The 27,343-nt window shown below is 39.9% G+C and overlaps 1 protein-coding gene and 1 long non-coding RNA gene across 18 annotated transcripts in view; both read left to right on the top strand.

Annotated features, from left to right (window-relative positions):
* The first annotated feature begins 5,627 nt into the window (after positions 1 to 5,627).
* Positions 5,628 to 7,736, top strand: LOC141410055 (uncharacterized). Its single transcript, XR_012433450.1, has 3 exons — positions 5,628 to 5,811; positions 5,909 to 5,965; positions 7,342 to 7,736. It is a non-coding gene; the product is annotated as an uncharacterized lncRNA (long non-coding RNA).
* A 3,791-nt stretch (positions 7,737 to 11,527) lies between these two features.
* The window catches only part of SLC18B1 (solute carrier family 18 member B1), a 30,092-nt gene continuing 14,276 nt past the window's right edge, over positions 11,528 to 27,343 (top strand). For 5 of the 17 annotated variants that reach the window (XR_012433444.1, XR_012433443.1, XM_005551866.4 and 2 more), the window contains exons 1-6: positions 11,528 to 11,751; positions 13,273 to 13,412; positions 20,730 to 20,825; positions 21,162 to 21,235; positions 23,097 to 23,244; positions 26,519 to 26,675. Coding sequence is in view for 12 of the 17 variants with exons in the window: in XM_005551866.4 (XP_005551923.1) it covers positions 11,709 to 11,751; positions 13,273 to 13,412; positions 20,730 to 20,825; positions 21,162 to 21,235; positions 23,097 to 23,244; positions 26,519 to 26,675 (658 nt within the window). In the remaining 5 variants the exon portion in view is untranslated. Of the gene's footprint in view, positions 11,949 to 13,272; positions 13,413 to 18,958; positions 19,184 to 20,133; positions 20,215 to 20,729; positions 20,826 to 21,161; positions 21,236 to 23,096; positions 23,245 to 26,518; positions 26,676 to 27,343 lie in introns of those variants that run through there. The other 12 variants (XR_012433447.1, XR_012433446.1, XM_074037065.1 and 9 more) reach the window with 6 other exon arrangements.

Below are 27,343 nucleotides of genomic sequence, written 5' to 3'. Positions count from 1 at the left end.
ATTTGCATTTGGATTTCTGAATTATCTAAGTGTAGATGTGTAGTTTACTAGGGCTGCCATAACAAAGTACCACAAACTGGGTGGCTTAACCAACAGAAATCTATTATCTCATAGTCCTGAAGGCTGGAAGTCTGAAGTCAAGGTGTTGGGTGAGTTGGTTCCTTCTGAGGGTGTGAGGAAGAACCCATTTCACGCCTCTTTCCTAGCTTCTGGAGGTTTGTTGGCAATCTTGGTGTTCCTTGACTTGTGTTAGCATAACTCCAGTCTTTGCATGATGTTCTTTCTGTGTGCATGTCTGAGTTTGCTTCTGAATGTTTCCTTTTTATAAGAATATCAGCCATATTGGATTAGGGGCCCACCTGCTCCAGTATGACCTCGTCTTAACTGATTACATCTCCAACAAACCTATTCCAAATCAGGTCTTATTCTGAAGTAGAAGATGTTAGGATTTCAACATGTGAATTTTGAGGGAACACAGTTCAACTCATAACAGATGACAAAGAAGGAGGAGATATAGAATGATCAAATGAAAGAAAGCTTTTTTGAGATGAACTGCAAAAAAACTTACTTGGAAGACCAGAGCTGGAGAGAAAAACCGGGCTGAGACATAATCATGATTTTATATCATGGAGTGGTCAGGAGGACCCAACTGTGCAGGGTTAAAATTCCAGCTTACTTTGTGACCTTTGGCAAGTTATTTTCTTTCTGAGCTAGTAAAATGGTGGTAATGCCATAATATTTCTGTGAGGATTAAATGAGATAGGCATTTAAAGTGTTTACCACTATGCCTGTAAAGTAATTTACCTTATAAAGAACTTCACATGAAAATACATGGAAAGGTTCTTAAATATTACCTTGCTCGTGTCCTAAACCATCCAGCACTTAGTACAGTGAATTGCATATTGGAGGCTAAACACATGTGTACTGAATGAATTCACTGAGTGAAATAAGATTAAAGAAACCTCCTGGGGCCAGGTGCTGTGGCTCAGCCTGTAATCCCAGCACTTTGGGAGGCTGAGGCGGGCGGGTCACGGGGTCAGGAGTTTGAGACCAGTCTGGCCAACGTGGTGAAACCCTGTCTCTACTAAAAATACAAAAATTAGCCAGGTGTGGTGGCAGGCGCCTGTAATCCTGGCTACTCAGGAGGCTGAGGCAGGAGAATCGCTTGAACCCAGGAGGCGGAGGTTGCAGTGAGCCGAGATCACACCATTGCACTCCATCCAGCCTGGGCCACAGAGCAAAACTCCGTCTCAAAAAAAATAAACAAAATAAAAAAAAAGCCTCTTGAGTAGATGTCATACTTAAAGGAAAGCCATGTTGAGGACTACCGTAATAAATTAGCATCTGTTGTGAGTTAGTTGGAAGCTTTGAGCATCCCAGGAAATCACTTTTAATTTGAAAACTTCAAGTATCCCTACCTTTGGGGTAGGGAGTAGAAACTAAATAGGATGGATGAGTGATAAAAAATAGGAGAAAAAATTAAAACATACTCTACTGCTGCAACTCAGAAACATATAGGCTTAACTCTCATTTATTATACCATGTAGTTTTAAACATAATGAAGAAAAATTAGTCATAGCTGAAGAAAGATTTGAATAGAATCCCATTACATCGAAGGAAGAATTAAAGGAAAAAGAGAAGTAGCAAAGAGAGAAAAAAACAGAAAATAAGAAAGCAGATGGATTAGCAAGAGTGGAATAGACTAATAAAGGCTGTCGGTAGTAGCTTGTAAAGTTAACATGTTTATTAAGTGAAAACAAGGTTGTAGGGGAGAATGCGGTTAGATGATTATATAGCTAAGTATGAAGCCTGTGCCAATAGCTTATATTTTTGGAGGGTTTTGTGTAATTATCATCTAAGTTTGCACAAGTCTTAGTAAGAATATATCTTCACCTGCTTGTTTTGTAGTTTTTATCTGGTGTTTTTTTTTCTTTCTTTCTTTAGAAACAGGATCTTGCTATGTTGCACAGGCCGATCTTGAACTCCACTGTGCCCAACCGTCCACTTTTTTTTTGGTTTTTTTTTTTGCTACCAGATGTTACCCAGAACTCTTGGGTACTGTAACAGCACACTACAGGGCTGACTTAGAGTTCATGGAAACTAAACAAATATACTATGGAATATAATTAGAGATAATACTTCATAAGTATTATCCTGTGTAGCTGGGATTACAGGTGCCTGCCACCAAACCTGGCTGATTTTTATAAATAAACTAATTATAAACCAACTACACAGTTTTATTTTTTTTTTGTTTTTGTTTTTTGTTTTTGAGATAGAGCCTCACTTTGTCACCCAGGCTGGAGTGTAGTGGCACGATCTTGGCTCACTGCAACTTCCGCCTCCCGGGTTCAAGCAATTCTCCCGCCTCAGACTCTCGGGTAGCTGGGATTACAGGCACCTGCCACCACGCCTGGCTAATTTTTGTATTTTTAGTAGAGATAGGGTTTCACCACATTGGCCAGACTGGTCTCAAACTCCTGACCTCAGGTGATCCACCCGAATCAGCCTCCCAAAGTGCTGGGATTACAGGCATGAGCCACTGCACCTGGCCGCTACACAGTAATTTATAAATGAAATAAAGAGTAGTGGCGGGTAGAGCAAAGCTTAAATTAACATTAAATTGATTCCCTTAGGATACAAAGAGGGCTTGTGTGGGTGAGACTCCAGCCCTCTCTGCTGCTTCCTCTGCTGTTATCTGTGCAACGTTTCTTTTGAAAATGGGTCCTGATGCTCTAAAATGTATTTGATGCCTGCACTTCTTATTAGGGAATCATTAGAATGAAGTCAGTACCACTCCTATCCTTATAACTGAAACTACATTTAAAAAAAAAAAGTCCTATTTTTATAACTGGTTCTAACACTACAAATGAATGTGAAGGGCAGACTGGTGATTCTAGGACTCGATGTAGATTCTCCTCTCTACCATTTTCTGACTCTGTAGCCTTGGTCAAGAGACTTCCAATCTCTGGATCTCAGGTACTTCATCTGCAAAATGAAGTAGGCAATTATACGAGATACCTTTAAGCACTTTTTCGGTTTCAGTATTCTACATCATTATTTTCAAACAATTTTCACTGTTAGTAAATGTTGAACATCTATGCTGTCTGCTATATTAGTTTTCTGATTTTACTTGACTTTATCCACATGACTATGAGCTGTAGTTAATGCCCGCTTCCCTCCTATGTCTCCAACTTACAGATGATGTCTTCATTTGTAAATAACAGCTATGGCTTTTTAAATATTAGAATCAGTAAGCATGTTCATTGTAGGAGATTTGAATAATACTGTATCAGTGATAATTCTTTCCAAGCGGCAGAATGAGCTGTGGCCAACATTTTAAAATGAATTTGTTGGAAATGTACTGGATGGCTCAGAGAATAGAACAGTTTGTTTGAGCAGCCAGGTCTAGGGAATAGTAAGAATAGAACGGTTTGTTTGAGCAGTCAGGTCTAGGGAATGGTAGGAATGTAATAGTTCCAGGGGTCTTGGTTATAGGACCTCATCAAAAGTCTCTTAAGGCAGTGCTTTACAAAATGACTATCTATCTGAGGATTTTTCACTCAATTCATCACAGATTATTAGTTTAATAAAATACAACAAATATTAATTAGTGGGAGGTTCTGCAAGACTATCCTTCTTACAGATAACTAAGGTAACTCTGAAAATGTATCAAAACAAAAAATAACTACCTGAAGACACTGGAGAGTGACAGAATTTGGGGATAGTTGTGGGGACCAACACCGAGAGGAAGGAATGACACTGGCTTATTTTCCATTTTTATGAGTGTTAGCATGAGGACACCCTTAGTCAGTGCTACATGGAACAACTAATAGAGTTCCTCAGTTGTAATGCCTTAAAAACCAGAGAACAGAGTTGTATTAGTCAGGGTTCTCTAGAAGGACAGAACTAATGGAATATATATATTTATACATATATAAAAAAATAACATATTATAATATATATTATATTTTATATGTTATGTATGTTATATATTATATATGTTATATATTATATATGTTATATATATTTTATATGTTATATATTATATATGTATATATGTCATATACATATATAACATATAAAATATATATGTATATATGTCATATACATATATAACATATAAAATATTTATATATAGATAGTATATATATGTATTTTTTTGAGACAGAGTTTTGCTCTGTTGCCCAGATTGGAGTGCAATGGCATGATCTCAGCTCACTGCAACTTCTGCCTCCTGGGTTCAAGTGATTCTCCTGCTTCAGCGTCCTGAGTAGCTGGGATTACAGGCATGCACCACCATGCCTGGCTAATTTTTATATTTTTAGTAGAGATGGGGTTTCACCATGTTGGCCAGGCTGCTCTCAAACTTCTGACCTCAGGTGATCCACCCGCCTCAGCCTCCCAAAGTGCTGGGATTACAGGTGTGAGCCACCGCACCGGAACCATATATATAAGGGGAGTTTGTTAAGTATTAACTCACACAGTCACAATGTCCCACAATAGGCCATCTGCAGGTTGAGGAGCAAGGAGAACCAATCTGAGTTCCAAAACTGAAGAACTTGGAGTCCAATGTTCAAGGGCAGGAAGCATCCAGCATGGAAGAAAGATACAGGCTGGGACGCTAGGCCAGTTTCTCTTTTCACATTTTCTACCTGCTTATATTCTAGCCAGACTGGCAGCTGATTAGATTGTGCCCACCCAGATTAATGGTGGGTCTGCCTTTCCCGGCCGACTGACTCAAATGTTAATCTCCTTTGGCAACACCCTCACAGACACACCCAGGATCAATACTTTATATCCTTCAGTCCAATCAAGTTGACACCCAGTATTAACCATCACAAGAGTTTAGAATAACCATGGCACTGGAAATTGAAGAAAGTAGGGAAATCCTAGAAAGGAGAGAGCCAGAGAGGGGAAAACCAAAATTTTCCATGTATACTCTGCCTCAATCTCTGGCTGAACCCTGAATTACACATACATAGGGTAGCACGGTGGCTTATGCCTGTAATCCCAGCACTTTGGGAAGCTGAGGCAGGTGGATCATAAGGTCAGGAGTTCAACTTGATTAAACTTGGTTAACCAAGTTGAACTCCTGACTAACTTGGTTAAACTCCGTCTCTACTAAAAATACAATATTAGTTGGGCATGGTGGAGCATTCTTGTAATCTCAGCTACTCAGGAGGCTGAGACAGGAGAAGTGCTTAAAACCTGAAAGGCAGAGGTTGCAGTGAACTGAGGTCCCGCCACTGCACTCTAGCCTGGGCAACAAGAGCGAAACTCCATCTCGAAGAAAAAAAAAAGAGAGAGAGAGAGAAAGAAAACAATATTCAAAACCTTCCCAAATTTGGTGAAACACATAAATTCAGGTTCAAGAAGTTCAGTGAACCCCAAGAAGAATAAATACACACACGTATACACACCTAGGCATATCATAAGTGAGATATTAAAACTCAAAGATGAAATTACAGTAGCATTTAGGAGGAAAAAAAGACATATTACATACAGGAAACCAATAATACAAAATTCCACTAATTTCTCTCAAAAGATAGGAGCCAAATGATAACAGAATCACATCTTGAAAGGGCTGAAAGACAACTTTTTACCCATATTTCTATATTCAATGAAAGGCCCTTCCAGAACGAAGACAAAATGATGACATTCAGAGCTAAACAAAAACTAACAGAACTAATCACCAGAAGATTCATACTTGAAGAAATGTTACAGAAAGTTGCTCATGTTGAAGAAAAATGATACCAGATGGAAAATTTAGATGTTCCAGAAGGAATGAAGATCACTGAAAATGGTCAATATGTGAGTAAATTTCAGAATATTTTTCTTTTTGATTAAACAGTACATATGGCTAAAGTAAAAATTATAATATTGCGTGATGAACTTTGTGTCTTCATAGATATAATCCGTATGACAACTAAGAATGAAGGATGAAGGGAGAAGAGGTGGCTGCTGGGTAAGGCCGTCTCTATGAGTCTAACAACCTGCAAGGTTCTTACATTTTACATGAAGTGCTACAATATTAGCCCTAAGTGGACCAGGAGAGTTAAGAATGTGTGTATTGTAATCCCTAAGCAACGACTAAAAATAGTTGAAATATAGCTAAAATGATAACATATAAATTGCAATGGAATTTCAAAATATTTTTTTCCCAAATAAGCCAAAATAAGGTTAAAAAAAAAAAGAAACAAATGAATAAAAAACAGATGGGAAGATATAAGACAAATAGTAAAATGGTAGACGTAAACCCAATCCCATCAATACTTACCTTATATGTAAGTAGACTATCTTCTCAAATTAATACATGTTAATACTGGAGGAGGGGAAGTTTTTGACTTGTTTTATGAGTGCAGAATTACTTACTACCAAAGCCTGACAAAAGAAAATAAAAAGAAATTACAGATCAACATTACTCATAAGCATATACAAAAAAATCTTTAACAAAATATTAGCAAATTTATCCAGCAATATATAAAAAAGAGAATACATCTTGACCAAGCAAGATTTATCTCAAGAATGCAAGGTTAACATTAGACAGTTAACATTAGACAATTGATCAGTATAATTTATTATATTAACAGAATAAAGAAGAAAAACCATGTACAATAGACACAGAAGTACTATTGGATAAAATTTAACACAAATTCATTTTAAAATTTCTCAACACATTAGGAATAGAAGGTAGCATCCTTAACCTTCTGAAAGGCACATGTGAAAAATCTACAGCTAACTTCGTACTTTATAGTGGAAGACCAAGTGTTTTTCCTGTGAGATTGGGAACAAAGTGAGGCACTCATTCCCACCACATTTATTCACCATTTTACTGGGCATCCTAGTCAGTGCAATAGAATAAGTGAAAGAAACAAAAGCGTACATTTCAAAAAGGAAGAAGTAAAACTCTATTCACAGATGGCATAATTGTTTATGTAGAAAATCTAATAGAATCTATACAACAATGACTAGAACTAATGAGGGAATTTAGCAAGATTGCAGGATACCATATTCATACAAAAGTTCATTTACTTTTATATATAATCAGCAAATTGTTGGAAATTTAAATGTAAAAATACCATTTTTACTAGCTTCTAAAACTAAGGTATTTTGGAATAAATTTAACATGAGGCATATAATACCTACACCGTGAAAAATGTGAAAATGTTATGAAAGAAATATCTTTATAATTGGAGAGATATACCGTGTTCATGGATTAAAAGCTTAATAGTGATTCAATATCAGTTCTCCCCAAATTGATACATGGAGTCAAACAAATACCAGTAAGAATTCCACCAGGTTGTTTGGAGAATATGAGAGCTAATTGTGACATTTCTCTAGAAATTCAAAGTACCAAAATATTCAAACCACTCTTGAAAAGAAGAACGTAGTCGGACACTTTTTACTGCCTGACTTCAAACACGTCGGGTCTTGATATGCAATGGAAGCAAGTGAGTGGAAGAAGCCAGCACCACCTAAAACCTCTTCTGGTGAGAGTGGCAGCATTCTTGAGGAGTGGGGATGATATTCTAACTACAATGTCTTATACCTGGCTCCAGTGGTATTGGCAGCATGTGCTGGAGATGTACGTCCAGCAGGGTTGCAGTGCTATGCATACTGGACTACTTAGGTGGTGTGACTTTAGGCACTTAGCCTCTAAGTGGTATGCGTGATCCTCCTGATGATGCTATGTGTTACCTAATAATCAATGATAAATTCATTTTCTGCTTAAATTAGCCAACGTTGCTTTTTTAAATTAGCAACAGGGAACCCTGACTGATAGAAGTGCTAGGAAGAAAAATAGAAAGGTGAAAGGACAAAGGATGACTGGGGCTGTATTTGGATAAGGGGATAAGAATGAATTTCTTAGCTGGGCACCGTGGCTCACGCCTATAATCCCAGCACTTTGGGAGGCTGAGGCAGGTGGATTACCCGAGGTCGAGAGTTCAAGACCAGGCTGACCAACATGGAGAAACCCCATCTCTGTTAAAAATACAAAATTAGCCAGACATGGTGGCACATGCCTGTAGTCCCAGCTACTCGGGAAGCTGAGGCAGGAGAACCGCTTGAACCCAGGAGGTGGAGGTTGCCGTGAGCCAAGATGGCACCATTGCACTCCAGCCTGGGCAACAAGAGTGAAACTCCATCTCAAAGAAAAAAAAAAAAAGAATGAATGTCTTGGTCAGGTGTGGTGGCTCACGGCAGTAATCAGTAATCACAGCACTTTGGGGAACCAGGGCAGATGGATTGCCTGAGTCCAGGAGTTTGACACCAACCTGGGCAACATGGTGAAACCTCGTCTCTATTATTAAATAAATAAATAATAAAAAGTGAATTTCTCTGAGGCGGTGGCATTTAAACAAAGACTCTATTACTCCATTTTAGTTTGCAAAGAAAAAAATACTCTATATGTGTATATATGTCTATGAATAGATAATTGTGGTAGGCTGATAATGGATTCCAAAGATACATCCACATCCTAATCCCTGGAGCCTGTAAATGTTACCTTATATGAAAAAAAGGGTCTGTGCAGATGTGATTAAATTGGAGAACTTGAGATGAAGAGATCATCCTGGATTATCCAGGTGGGCCCTAAATTCATTCAAAATATCCTTACAAGAGACTGGCAAACGAAGATTACACACGGAAGAGAAGAGGCCCAGTGATCCCAGAGACAGAGATTAGGGTGATGCGGCACAAAATGCCAACAGTCACTAGAAGCTTCAAGGGGTAAGAAACAGACTCTTCCCTAGAGCCTCTAGAGGGAACATGATCCTGCTGACACCTGATTTTGGCTCAGTGAAACTGATGTTGAACTTCTGGCTTCCAGGACCTTGTTCTAAGCTACCAAATTTGTGATGATTTGTACAGCAGCCCCAGAAAACGAACACAGTAATAATATTTGATTATAAAATTGATGATCTGAAGGGAGAATGACAGGTAGAGATTAGAGGAAGAGAGTAGGATAGGGATATGAATAGCCTTGATGTAAATTAAAAATAGATGGACACATAAGAACACAGATTCTTTTTGAGAACATGAAGAACAAGATTTGCATTAAACGTGCAAGAATGATTGCAAATGGGGAGAGGAATGAGAATGGAGATACAAGGAAATAGATGGCAACAGAAATGAAACATTCAGTTGGCAAGATACAGTTGGCAAGATTCGGTTGGCAAAAATTCAGATGGCAAGGTATAATTAGGGATACTTCCTATAAGATGGAGGGGAAAAAAAGAAAAAATAATAACTAGACAGGCGTGGCGGCACATGCCTATAGTCCCACCTACTCAGGAGGCTGAAGTGGGAGGATCAGTTGAGCCCAGGAGGTTGAGGCTGCAGTGAGCCATGATAGTATCATGGTAGTGGTAGCTTGGACAACAGAGTGAGACCCTGTCTAAAAAAAAAAAAAAAGAGAGAGAAGAAAAAGAGAAATAAGTAAGAGGACCAGTTTGGGTGACCCAACATCCACATAAAGCACAGTCCAGAAAGAAAATAAAAGAGGAAATGTAATCATCAAATAAATCGTTCAAGAAAATTTTCCTCTACAGATGTTAGATTGAAGAGAAAGCATAGAGTTAAATGAGATTGGAGAAGCTGTCAGGGGTTAGATCATAAAGATTACATAAGGCTACTTTAGGGAACCTTTGCTAGAGTGAAACTTTTCTCTTTTCTTTTCTTTTCTCTTTTCTTTTCTTTTCTTTTCTTTTCTTTTTTCTTTTCTTTTCTTTTAGACAGGGTCTTGCTCTGTTGCCAGGCTGGAGTGCAGTGGTGTGATCTCGGCTCACTGCAACCTCCACCTCCTGGGTTCAAGCGATTCCACTGCCTCAGCCTCCTGAGTACCTGGGACTACAGGCGTGGACCACCACGCTGGCTAATTTTTTGTATTTTAGTGGAGATGGGGTTTCACCATGTTGGCCAGGATGGTCTCGATCTCCTGACCTCGTGATCCGCCCACCTGGGCCTCCCAAAATGCTGGGATTACAGGTGTGAGTCACCGCGCCCGGCCTAGAGTGGAACTTTCTGTTCAGAGTGGTTCTCCAGGTTCTCCTTCACAACTCGCCCACTGGGGAATTTTTACATAACCTTCAAGAAACAAGGTAACATCACTTCCTCAGAAAGTCATCCAGGACCCATTTGCCAAAGTAAATGGTTCTTGCAATATGTCTGTATACAACTGATTGCATTATAGTAGATTATTAGTGTGAATTTCATCTGCTAGAAGGTGTGCTACTTGAGGGCAGAGTCTGGATGGGGCTCATTCATCTTTAAATTGATAATGCCTGGCACAAAGTGCTAATTCAGTCTTTTGGTTTGGCTTCATATCAAGAATTTCCCAGTCCTTAAACTTTTATTTATTTATTTATTTAAGAAGGAGTTTCACTTTTTCACCCAGGCTGGAGTGAAGTGGCCCAGTAATTACAAATTTACTATCCACCATCCCATGTATTGGAATCAACCTTGTACAGTGGATCTGAGGCAGATTCTCAGTTGATAAAGCCACCCTCACACAATTCTTTGGGATCTTGCCTCACTGTAACCTCTGCCTCAAACGATTCTCCTGCCTCATCCTCCTGAGTAGCTGGGATTACAGGTGCCCGCCACCACGCCCAGCTACTGGTTTTTTTTTTGTAGTTTTAGTACAGACGGAGTTTCACCATGTTGACCAGGCTGGTCTAGAACTCCTGACCTCAGGTGATCTGCCCACCTAGGCCTCCCAAAGTGCTGGGATTACAGGCATGAGCCACTGCGCCCAGCTAGTCCTAGTCCTCAAGATTTAACACTTCCCAAATGGTAAAAAAGGTGAAAATAAGTGAAACCTATTTTTTGTGCAAGAAAACTGTGAGTGTGAGAGTAAGGTAGTAGCCATCATGTTCATGTGCTAGCTACTAACACACTTTATCGCCAATGCTCACAGCCACCCTACAAGGTAAACATTAGAATCTCAGTTGTACAGATAGAGAAACTGACCTTGTCATCCAAAGTTACACACAACCAGTAAGTGCTCTGACTTGAAACCCTGGCACCTGCCTCCAGAGGTCGCACTCCTAGCCACTTCACCATGCTTCGTTAGTATTCTTGCAAGTATTTTTCGACTACAGGTGCTTCATATTGGTTAATTCATTTCCAGTTCAATAGTGTCTGGCTTCAATAATTACGAACACTACCGCATTTACCCACTGTGAAAAATAATTCACTCCTTCAAAGGGCCTGTATAAACCTAATTTTCTAATTCACTTTTGTGTCTTTCAGTTGACGTACTCCCTACATTTTCTATTTCTACATAAGCTTCCTTTCTTTCCTTTCGTAGGAATAAATGGAACTTATTTTAAGATAGAGGGGGGTACAACTGTATGGAATATAGACTCATCTTTTTTCACTCTCTCTCTCTCACAGAATGAAAAAGGACACCATGATATAGCAGCTGAGGTGGTGTATTAAGATAATGGGGGGGCAAAAAAAAAAAAAAAAAAAGAAGGAGCCTTGCTCCACCCCTGCCCCGCCCCCGGCCGCCTCCCGGGGACTCAGAGTCCTGGAAGGCTTTGCGGAGCTACGGGCTGGGCGGATCGCTGCCCACAGGGAGTCGGGAATGCCAGGTTCCAGCTGAGCAGCAGTCGCCCGCCGGAGTGCCAGTGGCTCCTTGGAGGTCGAGTCCAAGGACGTGGCTTGAACCTGGGAGGTGGGGCGCAGGAGTCCACGCACCGGGGATGGACGCGCCGGGTGACCTGGAGGGCCCACGCGCACCAGGAGGTGACCATGAATTGCGTGGCCGGGAGCCCGGAGCCCAGCGGCGGCTTCGGGCCTGTCTCTTTAGCAACGACTGAATTGCTTTTAGCTTGATTCTTTTCCGAGAGATTGGAAAAGGCGGGGGCCTGATCGTGGGGTTCGGGCCAGCGTTTCTTTTCTCTCTGGACGTGGCAAAGTTCCAGGACTGGATGTGTGTCACGGTATCTAATGACTTTCTAACCTATGCCTCTGCTTTTAAGTACTGTGTGTTTAATGCATTCAAATAAGTATGCCATTAGGCAAATGTAAAACGTTACCTTTCAAGTACCCAGTGTTGTTGCCTTTGTTTTTAACTTTCATTTCCCTTTCTCATCTACTACAAACAATGTACAAAGATTCATAAGACTTCCTCATATTGCACAGATTTTTTTTTTTTCCTTCTGGACTGCAATGGCAACCTCTGACAAATAGAGCAAAGCAAATATATTTTTCTTAAGTTTTTCCTAAAAACAGTTTAATTTATAAATGGCTGATGGATTTGCTTGGATATTTGGAACTCTGAGTAATTGATTTAGTGTTTTTAAATGACAATTTAGCCCTGGAAATAAGTGTTAAATTAGCTGATGCAAAAGACTAGTAATTAGGGTAAGAAAAGTATTGATTTGTGAATTTTGGGACTTGTCTATCCAGAAGCATACCATTGTAAATATTAATTCACCAGCTGAATGATTTCGCTTGTTTTCTCCTACTTACACTTCATTTGACTTCAATATTGCCTGAGAAATCTTTGTGGGTTTTTTGTTTGTTTGTTTGTTTGTTGATACAGAGTCTCCCTCTGTCGCCCAGGCTGGAGTGCAGTAGCGCGATCTCCGCCCACTGCAAGCTCGGCCTCCCGGTTCCCGCCATACTCCTGTCTCAGCTTCCCGAGTAGCTGGGAGTACAGGCGCCCGCCACCACGTGCCCAGCTAATTTTTTTGTATTTTTAGTACAGACGCGGTTTCACCGTGTTAGCCAGGATGGTCTCTATCTCCTGACTTCATGATCCGCCTGCCTCGGCCTCCCAAAGTGCTGGGATTACAGGCGTGAGCCACTGCGCCCGGCCAGAAATCTTAATAAGTTAACATTACATGCTTGAAACATTGAGTTCATGTAGCATATGATTCAAGTAACTTGAGAAAATAAGGACATTATGCTTCAGAGAGCATCACCCTTTGGAGATCACCCTGCCACCTCATCTTTCTTGAAGGGTTATTAAAGACCAGAGAAACAGACTTTAAAGTGAAGGCGAAACAGATCAGATAGCTTGATGATTTCTGCATTTAAATTCTAGTAAAGAATAGTATGTAAATAAAAGCAGTATGTTTTCAAAACTGCAGTAATGTACAAGGATCGTGTTCCGTTTGATCAAATGTGCTATATTCAAAATAGCCCTAAGCTCAGCAAATAATATCTTCAGAGTGCAACACATGTGCACAGAAATCACATTTGTGTACTTTGATGAGTAGTCTCAATTATATAGCTAATTGCTGCATGTTTGCATTCAAGGTGATGATCCTGCAGGAAGTGCAGGAGAGACTCCCAGGTGGCTTTCGAGAGAACAGGTTTTTGTACTGATATCGGCAGCTTCGATGAACTTAGGTTCCATGATGTGCTATTCTATACTTGGACCCTTTTTCCCCAAGGAGGTAAGACATTTTTAAATCCTTAGTGTGGGGAAAAGAAAGAGAGATCAGACTGTTACTGTATCTATACAGAAAGAAGTAGACATAAGAGACTCCATTTTGTTCTGTATTTGAGATGCTGTTAATCTGTGACCCTACCCCCAACCTTGTCCTTGCAAGAGACATGTGCTGTGGTGACTCAAGGTTTACTGGATTTTGGGCTGTGCAGGGTGTGCTTTGTTAAACAAGTGCCTGAAGGCAGTATGCTTGTGAAAAGTCATCACCATTCTCTTAATCTCAACTACCCAGGGACACGTACACTGCCAAAAGTCGCAGGGACCTCTGCCTAGGAAAGCTAGGTATTGTCCAAGGTTTCTCCCCATGTGATAGTCTGAAATATGGCCTCGTAGGAAGGAAAAGACCTGATTGTCCCCCAGCCTGACACCCGTGAAGGGTCTGTGCTGAGGAGGACTAGTATAAGGGGAAAGAAGGTCTCTTGGCAGTTGAGATAGAGAAAAGCATCTGTCTCCTGCCTGTCCCTGGGCAATGGAACATCGGTGTAAAACCCGATTGTTCTGTTTACTGAGATAGGAGAAAACCGCCTTAGGGCTGAAGGTGGGATGTGCTAGCGGCAATGCTGCTCTTTATGCACTAAAAAGGTTTATGGAGATGTTTGCATATGCATATCAAGGCACAGCACTTTTCCTTAAACTTATTCATGTCACAGAGATCTTTATTCATATGTCATACTGCTGACCTTCTCCTTATGATGATCCTATTATCCTGCCACTTCCCTTTTTCTAAGATGGTAAAGATAATTATCTATAAATACTGAGGGAACGCAGAGACCGGTGCCGGCGCGGGTCCTCTGTATGCTGAGCGCCGGTCCCCTGGGCCCTCTTCTTCTTTCTCTATACTTTGTCTCTGTGTCTCATTTCTTTTCTCAAGTCTCTCCTTCCACCTAATGAGAAACGCCCTCAGGTGTGGAGGGGCAGGCCACCCCTTCACTTAGGAGCTCTGTTTTTCTTTCTTTTTTTTTTTTTAAGCCGTTTGAATTATTTTATTTTATAGTATATAAAATGTAAAAATCTACATATAGGACAGATGGTGTATAGAACTCCAGCCAACAGAATACTTCTTATAGAATGCTTGATACCAGGAAAAAAAAATCCAGTCAGAAAGAACATCTTCTTGGGAGGTAATTCACCTAAAAGTAGTTGATCTTCTGAGAATTACTTTGCTTACCCTGTAGTCTGATTAATCTTTATTTGGTTTCTGCAACTGAAAAAAAAGGAGTGCACTGAATAACTGAGATTCAAATATCACTGCAATAGGTCTGTGTTAAGACAGTAACTATTTTCTTGAGGTTTTATCCACATTTTAGAATTAGGACGTTTTGATTCCTGTCCCCGCTTCCTTTTTTTTTTTTTTCTTTTGAGACAGTTTCGCTCTTGTTGCCCAGGCTGGAGTGCAATGTTGCGATCTCAGCTCACTGCAACCTCTGCCTCCCTGGTTCAAGTGATTCTTCTGCCTCAGCCTCCCGAGTGGTTGGAATTACCGGCGCCTACCACCACGTCTGGGTAATTTTTGTAGTTTTAGTAGAGGTGGGGTTTTGCCATGTTGGGCAGGCTGGCCTCGATCTCCTGACCTCAGGTGATCTGCTCACCTTGGCCTCCCAAAGTGCTGGGGTAACAGGTGTGAGCCACCATGCCCAGCCCCTGCCCCACTCCATATTCCCTCTTTTAACTTGAATTTCTTATGGACTCTAGCAGCAATGTTTATGTAAGGGAGGAATTTCTGATTAATAGGGCTTGTTCCTTCTAGGCATAGCCTTTTATATGGCGTTAGGATTTATTGACACAGATTCAAAGATTATAATCCCTAGAAAGTCCAACTGGATTCTAGATGTCAATAGGATATAGTATGAAATGAATATGACTGGCTTGGAGTGTAGACAACATATCCATGTGTTTTATTTTGTTCTTTTTGCCAGATCCTTGGTTCACAGTGCAGTGGCGGCTTCATAGTCCTCCAGCTGCCTTTAAAACATGTAGTCCTTCGTTCTGTGTGATACAAAAGAAGATAAAGTGGCTTCTCTGCTAAAGGAACAATATTGCCATGTACTCATACAGTGCTCTCTGGCTTTTAGTACACATTACCCCTTATTTATCCATTTGATCCCTGCAACAACTGCATACAGAATCTTGAGAATCTCAGCATGTTGCAAATGAAGAAACAGTCTCAGAAGCTGTGACTTGCCCAATTCAATTCTATTAAGTAGAGGTTTAATGAGTTCCTTCTCTAGAGCAGGCAAAGCATGGGATGTGTTAGGGTAGAATAAAAAAATCAGGGAAATGGTTCTCTCTTGTCCACCCATTGGGAGTGAAAAAATATGGGGGAAAGAAAAGGTTCCAATGATTTGGATATCCCTTAAGAAAAGGATTTCCAGAATGTTATAAGACTGTTTTTTTTTTTTTTTCTGTTTTTACATTATCATTTTCTTCTGGCTTCCCTCTATCCATACTAATGTTATAAGATCCTCGAAAGAAGAATGGTTAATTGTGTCATACATGGAGTGGGGATAGGAGAAGAAAGGGCGGTACTGAAAGGAACTCTCAGGATAAATTTAAGATGGGCCTTTTTTTTTTTTTTTTTTTTTTTTTTTGAGGCAGGGTTTCACTCTGTCACTGAGGCTGGAAGTGCAGTGGCATGATCAGGGTTCACTGCTGCCTCAACCTTCCAGGCTCAAGAGATCCTTTTGCCTCAGCCCCCTGAGGAGCTGGGGCACAGGCAGTGCCACCACGCCTAGCTATTTTTTTCTATTTTTAGTAGAGTTGGGGTTTCACCATGTTGCCCAGGCTGACCTTGAACTCCTGAGCTCAAGCGATCTGCCCACCACGGCCTCTCAAAATGCTGGGATTACAGGTGTGAGCCACTGCACCTGGTCTAAGGTGGGTCCTAAGAAATGTTAATTCTTATAGTGAACAGAGATGGAGGTGTTCTAGGTATAGTCACAGGAATTGCAGAGTGAATGGCATGTTTCTGGGGAACAGCAGACAGCTTCTTGATGTGGCTTGAGCCTGGGGTGAAGTAAGGTCTAATAGGAGACAGTGGTTCTGAGGAGGCAGGCCGGAGATAGAAAGAAGGGCACTTGTCAAGGACTTAGTCAGTGGGCAGTCATCAGAGGTGTTTGAGCAAGACAAAGCAGTCTGGCCAGACTTGGGATTTGTAAATAATAATAATAATGCTAGGCACAGTGGCTCCCACCTGTAATCCCAGCACTTTGGGAGGCCGACGGGAGGATCACCTGAGGTCAGGAGTTCGAGACCAGCCTGGCCAACATGATGAAACCCTGTCTGTACTAAAAATACAAAAATTAGCCAGGCGTGGTGGCACGTGCCTGTAGTTCCAGCTACTCAGGAGACTGAGGCAGGAGAATCGCTTGAACCCAAGAGGCCGAGGTTGCAGTGAGCCAAGATCGCGCCACTGCACTCCAGCCTGGTCACAGAGTGTGGCTCTGTCTCAAAAAAAATTTTTTTTTAAATAATAAGAGCCTGTGGAATTGAGATGGAGAAGAATTGGAGTAAGTGAATCAACCAGTGGGAAGGGCATTTCCTAGCTCAGCTGGAACTCAGTGAGTGCAACTAACGTTAGTTTCCTCTAAGTGAATAGGGACAAAGGAAAACCAGGCTATGGGTGTGTGCTTTTTAAGCTTTTGACTGAGTGTTTTGCTTATAGAAAATGTTGACTAAAGAAAAAAGTCAAGCTTTTAAAGAATTAAAGTTCATTTTATTCAGGAGTCTTACTGAGGACTACAGGCTGAGTATTTCAGTTCCCACCTCATATACAGGTGGTGGAGATTCAGTACGCGCAAGGTCACATCAAAGTTTAGGTGTAAGAGTATATCTGGTTATAGATTACGAATGTACCTTTGGTAATAGTTTATAAAAGCATAATCACAACCCTGTTAGATGTTATCTTATGTGTATGAAAAGGCAAGGCTGGGGCATTTATCATTTAAGGAATGTAAAAGCTCAGGCAAGAGATGTGGGGGGCCATGTGCTCTATCCTGCTCTGTCTTCAACTCATCCCTCCCAAGAGCTGCATGTTGTCACAGAGTCAGGGGTTTTGTGACATTGTGCTGGCAAGCAGAAGTGAGCAAAATGTGACTTCTTATATTTGCTACTTTGTCTCGCCTCGCAGAGGGAAGGCAGAAAGAAAGGAGACAGAGGCAGGAGAGAGAACATTCTAATTTTAAAAGCTGTAAATATCAAGAGCAGGCTTTGACTTTTCATTTCTGATTAAAATCTTATGGTCAACAAATGCATTGGTGAAGCCTCACCCTTCCTCCTGCATGTTCTGCCATCTTTCTTATTAGCTAAACTAACTGGGCAAAGGAAAAACAGTGCCTTTCTTAAATTCTGGTGTGGGATTCCTACTTCTGTTCATCATTTTTCTTGCCACCCTCATCCTCGGTCAGAGAACCAGAAATTGCTTATTTATTAATTATTTATTTATTGAGACAGCCTCGCTCCGTCATGCCCAGGCTGGAGTGCAGTGGCATGATCTCGGCTCACTGCAACCTCCGCCTCCTGGGTTCAAGTGATTCTCCCACCTCAGTCTCCCAAGTAGCTGGGATTACAGGTGCATGTCACCACACCCAGCTAGTTGTTTTGTATTTTTTAGTAGAGATGGGGTTTCATCATATTGGCCAGGCTGGTCTTGAACTCCTGACCTCAGGTGATCGGCCTGCCTTGGCCTCCTAAAGTGCTGGAATTACAGGCATGAGCCCCTGTGCCCGGCCTAGAAATTGCTTTTAACAGCTGTTTTTGCTTTCCTAATGTGAAGCAGGATCCGTGTTCCAAAAATGGCATTTGGCTGCTGCCGTAGCATGTGGTTCTAGCACATCCTGTGTCAGCATTCCATTTCCACAGTGAATATGGGAACATGCACACGATGGAAACTGTAATGGCTTACGACCTTGTAACCTTTGCAAGTCCCTCTCCTCATCTATAAATGAGGCCAGCTAAAAATACATCCCTTATTTAATTGTTGTTAGATACCATGCAAAATGGCACTTAATAGAGATCCTGGCTCATAATGAGGGTCTAGTAAGTATTAATTGCTATATGTATTTATATGTTTTCTGCTAGATTCTAAATTAAGTACTTATTGGAACTATTATGCATTGATAATGTAACTTGACTAATGAATGTTTGTCTTTCTTTTCTTTCTTTCTTTCTTTCTTTCTTTCTTTCTTTCTTTCTTTCTTTCTTTCTTTCTTTCTTTCTGTCTTCCTTCCTTCCTTCCTTCCTTTCTTTCTTTCTTTTGCTTTCTTTTCTTTTCTTTTTCTTTTTCTTTTTTTTTTTTTTTTTTGAGACAGAGTCTTGCTCTGTCACCCAGGCTGGAGTGCAGTGGCACAATCTCGGCTCACTGCAACCTCTGACTCCTGGGTTCAAGCAATTCTCCTTCCTCAGTCTCCTGAGTAGCTGGATTACAGACATGTGCCACCACACCTGGCTAATTTTTGTATTTTTAGTAGAGACGGGGTTTCACCATGCTGGCCAGGCGGGTCTCGAACTCCTGACCTCAAGTGATCCTCCCACCTCGGCCTCCCAAAGTGCTGGGATTACAGGTGTGGGCCACTGTGCCCGGCATGAATATTTTTCTTATGCCTTAATTGACTCCTTTCACAACATTTTCTTTTTGAGGAACCTGACCCATGTGTAGTAGAAATGTAGACCTCATGTTCCAGTCGATGTACAGCATAACCATTTGTTACAGTGCCATTAAAGGTATTTTAATGAACTCTCTCGTATCCACACCGTTATTTACTGTGGTTATTAGTACATGGAAAGGGAATGGCTAGTTATGAAGCCCAAGAATTAGGGGCTTAAATCTTTCCCAAGCCATTACTGTGGAGCTGTGGGCCCATCCTCTCTGCCTTCACGCACCACCAAGTGCTTAGGGACATTTCTGAGGACTTTTCCTAGAGTAAGAGAGAGGCCCTTCCTAAAATTTAGCTTAGAACAACAAAGTTCACTTCTCTGGCTTCCTGTGGTATGACGCTATGAGAAATATATGGTTTATTTAAAGAGGCACAGTCTGACATGGAAAAAAACATCCTTGAAAAAGACAAAGATTGAATGATGATAGTATCTTTACATGGGAAGGGATGGAGAAAATTTTTATCGTAAATTGTACTTAGAGAGAAAAGGTAAAGAAAGGCAATCATGGTTGTAGAGAATGGATGTTGAAGAGTGCAAAAGTGTGTGTGCACGTGTGCATTTCTGTATTAATTATGAAGTTATTTGCGAAAATCCAAAGCTCTGCCTAAAGGATGGATCTAAACTGGACTCTTCTGACCATAAATATTCACTGCTGGTACAATGCCTTATATATACAAGATGGTCAATATATGACAGTTCAGGCTTTCCCTTTGTAGTATGCTAAGTGGCCAGTCCTATCTTAAAGAAATTAAACTCATATTTTGATTCCTTAAATTTCTATAGCTAGAATCTGATTTAAGGATCTGCCGTAGTTCCAGGACTTGACAAAGTTTTTTAAACTTTCTATTTTTATATGTGAATGTAGTTGTGTATCACAGTGGTAGCATTTGAAGTTCGAAAGAAGTAGATTTAGGATAAATATTACCTGTAGCAAATCTTAAGAGCTCACTGATAGAATAGGCTATAAACATTAGTAACTGTAATTGATGGATGATAAACTACCTTGGCTGTTTCAGGAGAACGTAGAATGTCAGGGGAGCATCTCTCACCTGTGTTGTTGATGACAGGAAGGAAAACTATCTTCTCCAAACTGTCAGGTAATTGGTATTACTGTCAGAAACAGAGACCTAGACTGATTGGGCCTTGGTCTGACCCATGTGCCAACTCATGGAACTTCCTATTCTTGAGTTTGAAGACTGGCCAGCGTTTTTTGTTTGTTTCCTATAATTAAATGTGATACCCAAAAGGAAGTGTGTCTAAATCAGCTGTTTCCTCGGTCCTGTGACTATGCAATAGAGCCCAAATTTCCTTAACCAAGGCATTTTTTGTGTTTGTTTATACACTCTAATTCTGACTTTTGCCAGCTAAAGCTAACAATTCTTTATAGGCATGGTGAGTGAATTATTTTCATGTAAGAGACTATGGTTTACTATCTAAACTATTACTAGTTTCCCTTCCTTCCCCACCCCATTTATTTTAAAAGAATAATCTTTTTGAAACTGATATGCAGATAAAGTTCACAAGATGATGATGCTCTGATCTATTATTCCCATTTTTCCATATTGATGCTAATTTTTCTTTGAAACTTTGTTTCCATTTCTATTACTTAAAGGCTGAAAAGAAGGGAACCAGCAATACGATTATCGGTATGATCTTTGGATGTTTTGCTTTGTTCGAGTTGCTGGCATGCTTGGTATTTGGAAACTATGTAAGTATAAAGTTCATATGCACATCTTAATTTTTAAAAATTATATGATGAATTATTTTAGTTTACTAGTCTAGAATTTGCATCGATACTGAAATAACCATGGTTATAATTTTATAAATTGTGCCACTGTTGACAGTTCCCTCCTCAGATTTGATTGATTTTTAACTCTTTCCATGTTTTTAAGCAATGAGTACTGTCACTATATTAAAGAATTATAATATATTAACTGTACATGTCTTCCCCCATCCTATATTTTCCAATACAGTGGATTTGTTTCTATCAGTATAGACTTTCAGAAGTCATAAATTTACCACTCTTCTTTGACATTTATTATAGCTTGTACATATTGGAGCAAAATTTATGTTTGTAGCAGGAATGTTTGTCTCAGGAGGAGTTACAATTCTCTTTGGGTAAGTCATTTTCTGATTATATTTGGGAGCTTGAACAGATTTCGTAATCTATTGTTAAAGGTTCTTTAAGTCAATGGTTCCATTATTGTCTGTCAAATGCATAGCATGTGACTAATGGCAGAAGTTGAGTAAGTAGAGAACAGGGATAAATGGCATTGATTTTAAGGAAACAGGCCTCTGGGGGATCTCCTTGATGCTTGCTACTGAACTTATTCATTAGGACTCCTGTGATTGTGAGTGACAGAAACTTAACTCACTTTTCTGAGTTACGGAAACGTGCTAGCTTTAGTAAAAAAGTGAATTTCTTTAATAAAGTGTCAACTCAAAAAATATCAGAATACAGATTTGAAACGATGTCATGAGACATTTTTCCTCTTGTGATTTGAACAAGCTCTCCCCTTTAGGTGGCAAGGTGACCCCTAGCAGTTTCAGTAGAAAGTGCCAGTTGCCTAGTAGTTCCTATTAGAGTCACAGAATGAAGCCCCACTGACCTGACCTTTGCTGATGGCTGTAGCCAGGGGGAAAGAATGTTCTGCTTGACCAGGCCAGGTCACATGCTCAGTTCAGAGCATGGAATAGAATGGTTTCCCCCATTGCTACTTCCCGAAAAAGGAAAAATGAGTGCCAGTGACAAAACAGATGTGAAAGTTCTTAAGCTTAGAGTTCTTAAACCAGCAGCGTAATGCCAAATAATATGGAAGAGCTTATATAAGTACATGGGAACACAGAGGAATAACAGTATAGTAAGATTATAATGAAGTAAACTCAAGAAAACTTTTTTTTTTTTTTTTTTTTTTTGAGATGGAGTCTGGCTGTGTTGCCCAGGCTGGAGTGCAGTGGCCGGATCTCAGCTCACTGCAAGCCCCGCCTCCCGGGTTCACGCCATTCTCCTGCCTCAGCCTCCCGAGTAGCTGGGAGTACAGGCGCCCGCCGCCTCGCCCGGCTAATTTTTTTTGTATTTTAGTAGAGACAGGGTTTCACCGTGTTAGCCAGGATGGTCTGGATCTCCTGAACTCGTGATCCGCCCGTCTCGGCCTCCCAAAGTGCTGGGATTACAGGCTTGAGCCACCGCGCCCGGCCAAGAAAACTGTTAAATGAAATGGGGTTAAAAAATTTTTGGAAGGGTCTTTTTTTTTCTTTCTTTATTCCTTTTTTTTTTTTTTTTTTTTTTTGGTTTGAGTCCTACCATGGGAGAGATCTGAAACTGAGTTCTTTCTTCTATATGGGTCTTGTCAGAGTGATTCTACATGTTATTCTTCTTTTTCTTTCTTTCTTTTTTTTTTTTTTTTTGAGACGGTGTCTTGCCCTGTTTCCCAGGCTGGAGTGCAGTAGTGCGATCTCGGCTCACTGCAACCTCCGCCTCCCAGGTTCAAACGACTCTCCTGCCTCAACCTTCCAAGAAGCTGGGATTACAGGTGCTTGCCACCATGCCCAGTTAATTTTTGTATTTTTTAGTAGAGATGGGATTTCGCCATGTTGTCCAGGCTGGTCTCCAGCTCCTGACCTCGGGGCATATGCCTGCCTCGACCACCCAAAGTGCTGAAATTACAGGCATAAGTCACCACACCGATTCTACATATTCTAGAAAGGTTTATTTGGTACTATCATCTGGGGGACCAGTTATATCGCAGAACAGGGCAACTAAGCTGTTGTTATGACTCAAATTGTTACCAAAAAAAGAAAAAGGGTAATTTTCTCCTACTGAAAAGACAGCAAAGCAACTCTTTTTTAAAAAATTATATTCTAAAGTGATTTATTCTAATAACTATGGGTGAGGTACTACTCTTTTTAGTGAGTACAGTTAAAAAGGAAAGAAATGAAAACTAGCTTGGCATTTGAGAATTGTCTTATTCCTTTTTAGTGTATTGGACCGAGTTCCAGATGGACCAGTATTTATTGCTATGTGTTTTCTAGTGAGAGTAATGGATGCAGTTAGCTTTGCTGCAGCAGTGACTGCATCTTCTTCTATCCTGGCAAAGGCTTTTCCAAATAACGTGGCTACAGTATTGGTATGTATTTTATAAGTATTTCCCACTTTCCTTTGAGCGTAGGCCAAAATCTTTGCCTTTCCAAGTTAAAGCTGGGATCCATTCTTCTATACTTGCATTTCTGTACTCTCTGTATTATTGTTGCCTTTCACCCCGAGTTCGACTAGCAGCAAGCCTGTCAATAAATGTAACACTGGTGTTACTTGGGTGCTCTTCCTGGTTTTAGAATTCCCTGAATGGGCAGTTTGACAGGTAAATGTGGTCCAAATCAGTCATTCTTTTTACCAGTTAAAAAAAAAATTTCCGTGGTAGTTTTTTTTGCTGTCTACCTGTAGCCTAGATTGTGGTTGAGCTGCCTGAAGCATTCCTCTGCCTTAGAAAATGAGTTATCCCTAGTGGCAAAATAATCAATTAATACTAAAGTCCTTCCTCCGCTTTCCCCAGATTTATGCACGGGATCTTAGAAATCATCTCAAAGTCCTTAAGTGCTTCTGCACTGTCTATCTGAGGATGCTTTCGCATTTTGACGTAAAAATCCAAATCCTGGTGGCATCATATTGACATGTGTTTTTGTATACTGCTTAGATGCTTATAGAACTGGTATTAGTGACATATCAGATTCCCATCCCATCCATAGGCAGCTGCCTCTCTGACCCCCAAGAAGTCTTTTCTATTATAGCTCTCTCTCTCTGGGCCCATGCGCTTCTGAAAGACTCATATCAGAGTCTGTATGGCGCCCTTATAGCGTTTAATTGTTCTCTTAGACTTCAGAATCTAATCAGCTTAGTAACAAGGACTCCCTTATTTACTCATTTAATACTGTAGTTTGAAAAGTTTTACTATCAGGTAAACGCTTTGCTGTGTAAATACTTATTCCCACTTTTTGTTAAGCATTTATGTATATAGCTGGATAGATTTATGTTAGATTCTGTTGCCATTTGGCAGGTATACAATTTACATTTCCAGAAAATATATTTCTCTGGAAAGGGAGGAAAAAAAATATATTTTTCTGAGAAAGGGCTCAGAAGAACACTAGTCTGTTGATATGCCCAATAAGATAAGGGTTTATGGCTAAGCAGGTTTGGAGAGTGCTGTCTGCTGCCTCTAACTTAGAGATGCCTAGTTCACATTAATGTCTTCAGACCTTGAAAATCCTGGAGTAGGATTACTTTATTAGATGTTCTACAACGCACTTTAACTATGGAACCACTTTTTTCTATCTTTTCTTTCTTTCCTTCCTTCCTTCCTTCCTTCCTTCCTTCCTTCCTTCCTTCCTTCCTTCCTTCCTTCCTTCCCTCCCTCCCTCCCTCCCTCTTTCTTTCTTTCTCTTTCTTTCTTTCTTTCTTTCTTTCTTTCTTTCTTTCTTTCTTTCTTTCTTTCTTTCTTTCTTTTTCTTTCTTTCTTTCTCTCTTTCTCTCTTTCTTTCTTTCTTTCTCTTTCTTTCTTTCTTCTTTCTTTCTTTCTCTCTTTCTTTATCTCTCTCTTTCTTTCTTTCTTTCTTTTTCTTTCTTTTTCTGAGACAGGGTCTTGCTGAGTTGCCCAGGCTGGTCTTCAATTCCTGGGCTTAAGCAATCCTACCACTTTGGCCTTCCAAGGTGGCTGGGATTATGAGTGTGAGCCACCACGCCTGGCTGGAACTATTTTTTCAAACAAACAAGACTTGTTGATCTCTTAAAGAGCTGGTATTCTGTGGAACACTCTGGAAAGCGCTACCTAATAAATTCCTACGATAATGATAATAGTCCATTGGATCTTCTGATCAGCAAGAGACACCAGTGTTGCTATACCAAGTTTCTGTATAAAATTGCAGCCAACAGCTAACACACTAACATGGTAATTGATCTGGATGGCCTTATTGTGATTAAAGAATTTCAGTTTCTTTTTGAAGTGTTGAAAGTTATTAATAGAATACTTTTGTGTACTCTGTAAGGTCTGAAGATATAAGGTTGCAAGCCACAGATCTCTGTTTAAGGTCCCTAAAAACTAGATTGATTTAAAATGTTGCAATATCTATAGTGGTAAACCCTTTTTTTCCATAGCATTGTTTTGTTTAACTTTAAACAAAATAATTTTATATTGTACAAAATTCAAAAGTTACAGAAGGGAACATAGAATATAGTAAATATATTCTACATATAACTGTTACTCAGCCTTTGTATACACACCAGTTGTGCAGGTGCCCAGCCCTCCATCCCCTTAGGGAAGGCAACAGATATTGTAGGTTTCTTCCAGAGAAATTCCACATATATGTATGTACACACTGACACACACACACACACACACTGAGAAAGAGAGAGAGAGCGCAAGCGAGAGAGCATGATTTCCCTCCCCCTTTTTTCTTTTTATTTTTTTCTTGGACAGGACTATTGCATTATCCCTCTTTTTTCTTTACACAAATGGTAGCATACCATATGTACCATTCAGCCCCTCACTGGTTACACCAACAATGAAATCATCTTGGAGATCTTCCTGTACCTACATATAAGGAACTTTCTTACTCTTTACTTTTCTTACTGGCTGTATAGTATTTCACTGTGTGGATATAACCTGGTTTACTTACATCGTTGATCAATATTTAGATTATTTTCATCTTTTGCTATTGCAAAACTCTGCTATAGTGCATAAGCTTATATACATACCATGTCACATCTACATGTCTATACTTATAAGTTAGTTTCTTACAAGTGGAATTCTGTGTCATGAGATATGTGCCTTAATTTGCCAAACTGCCAAATTGCCTACTGGTGTTCACTTGCTAGCATAGAGCATTCGATAGGAAATAGGTGAAAATTGGTATCTTGTGGTTTAAATTTGCTCATTTCATTTCTTTTAAAAAGTGAGGGTGAACTTCCAAAATATCTTTGTATTCCACTCTATGTGTCAACAGTTTATTTATAGCATTTGCCCATTTTTCTTTTCCTCATTGTAGCTCTCATGATGTATTTGGGGAATTAGTTCTTTGCCATTTTTTTCTCTGTTCTTCATTTATCTTTTGATTTTTTTTATGCATAGTTTTCATATTTTCACGTAATCAGATTTGTCAATCTTTTTTATATTCTGGTGTTTTATGTCACAATTACAATACCTTCCCTATGATAACAATTTTTTAAATACTCCCATATTTTATTTTTCTAATAGTTTTATGATTTCAATATGTGCATTTAAATTTTGAGTCCATCTTGGGAGTGTGTGTATGTAAATTATGAAGAAGACAGAATTTCGTTTTTTTAGATAGTACCTTGTTAATTCTTCAAATGAAATATTTAAACTGATTTTTTCTTTTTCTCATTTTAAGGGAAGTCTTGAGACGTTTTCTGGACTGGGGCTAATACTAGGTCCTCCTGTAGGTGGCTTTTTATATCAGTCCTTTGGCTATGAAGTGCCCTTTATTGTTCTGGGATGCATCGTTTTGCTGATGGTACCACTGAATATGTATATTTTACCTAATTATGGTAAGTCCACACTTATGACTCATTTTAAGAACCTTAAATACATGTTTATACCTTTGTAAGAGACCAGTTTACCAGATATTGTTTTATTTTATATAATCAAAAGTAGCTTTTAAAAATAACTGATTATTTTTTCAGTAATGCAGGCAATTAGTTTATATGAATTTCTGTAAATTAAAAATTCTTTCCAACCTTTAGAGCTAGCAAATATTTAACTTCTGATCATAAACCATTACCATATGCTGTGTCTATGAGAGATTTTCTTGGACTAAACTAAATATCAAAGCCAGAAGTTTCTGTGGGCCACACATAGCCCAGTGTTCCTAGAAGGCTATAAGCTAAGAGAATAATGCCCATCCTTCTTTCCCAGTGGTCCTTGCAGCTGTCTTCACAGAGTAGCTCAGATACAAGGATGTAGATTCAGGTGTTCTCTTTTAATAGTGTTTTTAAAAAATTATAAACTGGGCCGGACACAGTGGCTCGTGCCTGTAATCACAGCGCTTTGGGATGCCAAGGCTGGTAGATCACTTGAGGCCAGGAGAGGAGTTCGAGACCAGCCTGGCCAACATGGTGAAACCCTGTGTCTACTGCAAGTACAAAAATTAGCTGGGCGTGGTGGTGCACACCTGTAGTCCAAGCTACTTGGGAGGCTAAGGCATGAGAATCGCTTG

Source organism: Macaca fascicularis, chromosome 4 (assembly GCF_037993035.2).
Source record: "Macaca fascicularis isolate 582-1 chromosome 4, T2T-MFA8v1.1".
Lineage (NCBI taxonomy): Eukaryota > Metazoa > Chordata > Mammalia > Primates > Cercopithecidae > Macaca > Macaca fascicularis.
The sequence above is the reverse complement of the archived record's forward strand: the minus strand, read 5'-3'. Positions and strand labels throughout refer to the sequence as shown.